At 38.8% G+C, this 7,016-nt stretch overlaps 1 protein-coding gene across 1 annotated transcript; it reads left to right on the plus strand.

The window, feature by feature from the left end:
• Window positions 1-1,876: 1,876 nt before the first annotated feature.
• med7 (mediator complex subunit 7) lies at window positions 1,877-4,220 on the plus strand. Its single transcript, XM_017698297.1, has 2 exons — window positions 1,877-1,999; window positions 3,153-4,220. The coding sequence occupies exon 2, from the start codon at window positions 3,165-3,167 to the stop codon at window positions 3,906-3,908; it is 744 nt and encodes a 247-aa protein (XP_017553786.1). The 5' UTR covers window positions 1,877-1,999; window positions 3,153-3,164; the 3' UTR covers window positions 3,909-4,220.
• The last annotated feature ends 2,796 nt before the right edge of the window (window positions 4,221-7,016 follow it).

Genomic DNA, 7,016 nt, shown 5'->3' on the forward strand with positions numbered 1-7,016 from the left:
TGTGGACAAGCCGTGAACGACAACTTGGTGTCTTGGTGTCAACTTTGGCTAAATTTAACTGTAAATCTCAGTTCAGTACAATCTGAAAGGCAAGGCCTTCTGCTTGAGCCCCTCTGACACAGTCTATCCCTCTACTGATGTACACAGGTTTACAGTTTGTGTCTCAGAAATATGGAAAAAAAGAAAAAAATATTTTTATTTTGTTTTGTTCTTGTGTTTTGTTTTTGTTTGTTTTTTTGATAGTACGTTGCACTAAAATGGATCTCTGGCAAAGAACAGGTTTCACACTGTGATATTTTTATACTTTGGCACATTAAAAAAATCATTTTCAGTAGCGTCTAAACAGATAGATCAGTAACCAGTGCTAATGAAAGATGAAACCTGTGAAACTTCCTTTTCACAACTCCACAACTCCCATGGACTGAATTGAAGGACACCCATACAGACCCACACACACATATACACATAACAACATGAGACTAACTCACTGTATTTAAATATAATTGCAGCATTTCACTGAAATACATCATTTGATATAACTTGTAGATCTGACTACTTGCATTTGTGCACATTTTACTTAACAGTGTTAGCTTTTAGAATACTGTATCAACCAAATACTGTATTCTATTGCTGTTCCGTTACTACCTCAGTAACTCACTCACACACACACACACACACACACACACACACACACACACACACACACACACACACACACACACACACACATTTTCTAAGCCGCTTCTCCCTCAGGGTCGCAGGGGGTGCTGGAGCCAATCCCAGCGGTCACTGGGCGGCAGGCAGGACACACCCTGGACAGTTCACCTGTCCAACACACCTCAGTAACTGCTATGCTCATATATGCTAGGCTATCTGCTAATATGTCACAGTATGTTACATCTTTCAGCTCCACATGCTCTCAGTTCTGCGTCCTGCCTGTTTTGTTTTGTATTTATTGTAAGTCTTTTGTATTTATTTATTGTACTATATTGTGTGCACTCTGTATAGTGTATTGTTTTGCGCTTGTGTTCCTGTGTTGGTCCTGGAGGAATGTTGCTTCATTTCACTGTGTACTTGTATACAGCCGAAATGACAGTAAAGCCGCTTGAACTTGAAACTGAAATCTCTATGTTGTTTTTTTTTGGTTGAATTTTACTCCCCTGATTGTAAGCTGTAGTGTTTGATGAAAAAATGTGCTTTTGTCTTGTGTGTGTTGTGTTTTGTAAAGATTTTTGACTATTATGCAAATAAAATGTTTAGTGTTGTGTATTAAAGTGGAATTCCATCATTTTTTCATTTTTTACATAATTCTATTATTGTGATGTAAACAAAGTCAGAGTAACGTGATGTAAAGTGGCTTGTTGTAGTGATGGTGACAGGAACAGAGGTCCTGATGAACACAACACAAATATATGCACCTTATTTACTATCCAAAACCACCAGTGAACCTACGTGTGTCTTCTGAGTTTTTGTATGCACTGTTTATAATGGTAAAATAGTAAAATGTGGGGTGGGAGACTATTTTGCCTTGCATGTACTTCATTTGCCATTTATGGACGAAAACAGACATACAAGACATTTTAGGCCAAAACCATATAACATAACCACGGTAAACAGTGTCTCAGGCATCAGGCAGCATATTCATTACCATTTCATATAACACTTTTTAGGGGTGGACGTCTGGTTCCTCTGACTGAAGGGAAAATAGTGGTGTTCCCCTTGAGCTGTTTTTAGAATATTAGTTCTGAACGGACCTGAGAAAACGATAATATTGGGCTCTAACTGGGAAAATGAACGTGACCAAATCTATTGTATTGAACCCGCCTTTAAGCGACGTGGAACCAATGATATTTTCCTTTCTGGGCTTTTCTCGTCCAATCAGAAGGCTCCTTGCTGAGCGGATACACTCGCGCAATGCGAAAAGGAGTGTGCTCTTTTTCTTTTACTTAAGTGCTATTTAAGTGGATAATAAGTCTCTCCTCCATTAAACAGTAGCTGGGTACGTATGCAGTTCTGCTTTAATTAATGATATGGTCTTTCTGGCCGGCTAGCTGTCGTTTATGAATGCAGTTTCGTGGTTTGTTTAGAGGCTAACGTAGTTAGCATTAGCGACGCGCTATCGTTACCTACCCTGTTAGCTAACCTAGCTAACGGCTAACGTGTCCGAAAGAAAGTCGCCCCGCCTCGGCGTCCAGTACTTCGAATAATGAAAAAATGAGACGTGCTTGCTGCTTTGCTTAGCAAGGTGTCGGTTTATCTATCGTCCCGTCTCAATGAGTAAACGCCGTTTACTCGAAGGGGAAGTCAGTCGATTTCTTAAAAACGTCTTCATTATTAAATGGCCGAGATGTAAACAAAGTTATTCACGGTGGTTTGATACGAAGTTATCCGCTCTAGAGAAACGTAGCCAGTCAGAATTGCCACAGAGATGGTGGTAGGAAGTAGATATCTTAAGAGTTTAATGTCTCAGAAAGCTACATCGCTACAAGTTATTGCATGAAATGATCACATATATGCTACATGATATCTGAGAATGTTTTATGGTAAAGTTTTGGCTAAAAATGCACATTTTAATGCATTTGTTTTAATCCATTCATGGCGGAGGGGTACATGTAGGGTGTTGTAAGGCAAGATAGTCCCCAAAGAAAACTTCTTCCCCCTCCAGGTTTTCCACTATTTTACCATCATCAACATTTACAACATTACATATAAAAACCCAGAAGGCCCGTGTAGTTCTGGTGATTTTGGATCACTTAATAGGGGGATTTGATGTAGACTGGGATGCACTATGGCAGACATCAAAACAGTTTATGAATACATGGTCTTCTCAAAGGATGCTTACTTACATTTTTACTGAAATATGCTTTGTTCTGGATTTTCTTTTTGGATCTAACCCCACCCCGCTCTGAATTATAGCTTGAAGTGGTTACAGATAAATTTCCAAAAGACATCCGCACACAGCATCTTTTTTAATGGGTTTTATTTAAGCAATACTATGTTTTTCTTCCTGTGAAGAAGTAATTTGTCTATAAATCAGAATATGTCAGCTATAAAAAGCTGTGGACATGCCTGATTTTTTTTTGACTTATTAGATGTGGTGTTTGATGATAAGTTTGATTTTTTTTTTTTTTTTTCTTTTCTTCCATGTATAGACCACACTCAAAATGGGAGAGCCACAGCAGGTTAGTGCCCTGCCGCTGCCGCCGATGCAGTACATCAAGGAATACACCGATGAAAATCTACGGAAAGGACTGGCTCCAAAACCGCCACCTCCAATTCGAGACACTTACTTGATGTTTGGCAATCAGTTTCAGTGTGATGACCTCATCATTCGTCCATTAGAGAGCCAGGGCATTGAGCGCCTGCACCCCATGCAGTTCGACCACAAGCGGGAACTGAAGAAGCTTAACATGTCCATCTTGGTCAACTTCCTGGACCTCTTGGATATTCTGATTAAAAGCCCTGGAAGTATTAAACGGGAAGAGAAACTTGAGGACCTGAAGCTACTCTTTGTTCACATGCACCACCTTATCAACGAGTACCGTCCGCATCAGGCCAGAGAGACACTGCGTGTGATGATGGAGGTGCAGAAGCGGCAGAGGCTGGAGACGGCCGAGCGCTTTCAGAAGCACCTAGAACGGGTGGTGGAGATGATCCATAACTGCCTTGCTTCGCTGCCTGATGATTTGCCCCAGCCGGACGCCTCTAGTGGGGCTGGGGCAAGCGGCCTGGCTGTAGGCTCAGGCTCAGGAGGCGAGTCCAGACTGAAAACTGAGCCTATGGACTTAGAGGAGGCTGGGGTTAGTTGCATGGCAGGACAAACGGACAAAAGTGTGCCCTCCACTAAGAAGGAGAAAATATGGGATAAAGATGCTGCAATGTGCAGTATCATTGATGAAATGACTTAAGAGGCATGTTACGTTGTTCCTTATTGTTTGCTTTTGTTTTGTTTTTGTTTAACTTTATTATAGCACAAATGTGGATTGACAAGCTATTTTGAACACTTCAGCCACTCGGTAAGGGGCAAATAGGTTTGATTTCAAATTATGAAATCAGCTCCCCAGTCCTGTACAAAATGTAATAAGACTTGTCATAAGGTCTTTGTGTTATGATATGAATAAAGCTGAAATGGTCTTTTAGTAAATATTCCTCTGGCTTGAATGTAACCTGCCCAAATCTGAATAATTTGCATGTGAAAACATAAAGACCTTCTGGAAGGAGCTAGAGACCTTGTTGTTGATATGTAACAAGTTTGAGATCTTGTGGTTTACAGTCTCATTTCCAAAAGAACCGCATTCAGCAGTTTGAAACAAGGAACCGTAGCTCTTATACAACCTTTAACTACCCACCCTTACGTAAATGCCCTTTTATAATCTACCGCATGCAGTTTAACTATGTGGGTTCCTTTTGTAATATGAGTAGTGTAGAAAACGTGCATTGCTGTGTGCTAACTGCACAGACAATGTTAAACACACAAACTTGGCACTTAGTGTGAGGCTGAATAACACAGGGGTGATTCATGTCATGCAAATGTGACTTGTCAAGTTTATTTTAATAATCTGTAGTTCAGGTACAGTTTGTACTGAGAGGTGCGTGCAAGGTTAATGATGCCACCAAAACTGTCAAGAGTGTAGACACAGACTGATAAATGCAGTAAATTTGTCGATGAAATAACAGACTGTTATTGTGAAATGATCTTCTGTGCCAAGTATCACAGATCAGTGTAGAGGTGCCCTGCTAACCATTTAGAATAAATGTACTGTAAATCTACACTGCTAAAAAAGATGGTTAGACAATATGTTCTGTACAGAACCATTTACACTCAAGAACTGTTTGCATGCTTCAAAAGTTTTTTTGCATCGTGAATTTCTTTTTTTTTTTTCAGATTAATGAAGTGTTGAAGGGTTCTGCAATAACAAGCTTGTTACAATAGAGGAACCCTTTTTGGTGCTATATAGAATCATATACAACCCATGGCAAAAATCATGGAATCAATACACTTGGAGGAAGATCTTTCAATTGTTAATTTTTCTAGAAAAAGGTCATCACGAAGACATGCCACAAAACTTTTTTCCCAAAATTCCAACCTGCTGGCATTAAGAATAAATAGAAAAAAGAAAAACGAAATGCGTATAATTGTTATAGTCAGGCACAATTGTGTTTGTAGATCAAGTTTAGGAAAAAAATATGGAATCACTAAATTCTGAGGAAAATATGGAATCATGAGAAAAACACTGCACCATTAGTACTTTGTTGCACCACCTCTGGCTTTTATAACAGCTTGAATTCTCTGAGGCATGGACTTGGACATGGTTGGAGGCTTGCCTTTGACCATTTTCTTCAATTCCCACCAGAGATTTTCAACTGTATTGCGATCTGGACTATTTGCAGGCCATGCCATTGACATTATATGTCTTTTTGAAAGAAAGTTTTCACGTCCTTTGCCCTATGGCAAGATGCATTATCATCTTGAAAAATGAAGTCATTATCACCAAACATCCTTTCAGCTGATGAAATAAGATAAGTGTCCAAAATTGTAATGTAGACTTTGGCATTTATTGAAGATGTAATGACTGTCATCTCCCCCGTGCCTTTACCTGAGATGCAGCCCCAGATCATCAATGACTGGAAATGTTCTCTTCAGGCAGGGTTTTGTTTTAAAACTGCAAATTACAGAGCGATTCCATAATATTTTCCTCAGAATTTAGTGATTCCATATTTTTTTCCTCTACATGATCTACAAACACAATTGTGACTGACTACAACAGTTTTATTTAGTATAATTTTTTTATTGTTTTCTTAATGCCAGAAGGTTGGAATTTTGAAAAGGTTTTGTGGCATGTGTCCATGATTAACGTTTTACTTTTCTACAAAATGAAACAATTGAAAGATCTTCCTCCAAGAGTGGTGATTCCATAATATTTGCCAGGGGTTGTACACGTTCTCCATCAATCTGAAGAACCATTTAATGACGCAAACAGCTCCTCAAGCATGCAAATGTTTCTTTGAGCGTTCATGGTTCTATATAGAACCATCATCTTTATTAAAGAACCCTCTTTTTAATACAAAATTGTACACAAAAATGCATTATTGAGATGTAGTTATCTGTAGATAAAACCTTAGCTCTGTTGTAGAACAATATCTCAGGAAGCATATCTATATCCATTTCACATAATAAAGGTCTTAAAAAACATGTAAAGAGGTTTAACAGTTATCTGTTGGTAATGTAGCCTATTGTTTTTATTTACAACAATTTCGTTTTATTTAAAATGATTTTTGAATAGTTCACATATTCAGTGCCTATTTTGATGCAGCTTTTTGCATATTTTGAATAAACAGTGGCCAATTTGCATCATGACAAAGTGTTAGGTAAAATGAAATAAAACCACAGCTGGTCCGTGGATTAGTTAAGATTTTTAATATGGCTCTTTTAATGGTTGAGTTTGATACCCTAAATGTAGACTTTAGAGGCACTAAACACTTAAGATATCTGGTTCCTGTCACCTCCGCTGTGAACAACTGGGACTGACTTGGTAAGTTTCTGTGGAACAGAACATTTCAGACCACTGAATGACTGACACACACACACACACACACACACACACATACACACACACACACACATATATATATATATGTGTATTATGTATTATATATAATACATACACAATATGCGTTGTAGTCAACATGTCAGTGTATCATCTGCTTTGCCAGATATGTGAAAACTGGAACCAGTGGCAGGTTAAATTACTGTGACTGTATCATATATATGTTAATCAGTTGCAGGTCAGTTGTATTGAGTTTACATGAGCATTTACAGTTACTGATCAAAACTCAGAAAAGCAAACAGGCTCATGCAGCGAGCGCGTCTGTGGAATTACCACACATTATTGATCATAGATGAACAGTGATTTCGTGCTCGGCTGCCCATATCAGCAGTTTCTGAACTTTATAAGGCGTAAATAGTTGTAGTGGCTGAGGTTACGAAACCCGAACGACGCTGTTTCACAACAGGG

This window comes from Pygocentrus nattereri, chromosome 8 (assembly GCF_015220715.1).
Source record: "Pygocentrus nattereri isolate fPygNat1 chromosome 8, fPygNat1.pri, whole genome shotgun sequence".
In the NCBI taxonomy this organism is placed as follows: Eukaryota; Metazoa; Chordata; class Actinopteri; order Characiformes; family Serrasalmidae; genus Pygocentrus; species Pygocentrus nattereri.

Bases quoted from the DNA above. Each gene is read 5' to 3' on its own strand.
- med7 (XM_017698297.1), top strand. From the start codon at position 3,165: ATGGGAGAGCCACAGCAGGTTAGTGCCCTGCCGCTGCCGCCGATGCAG.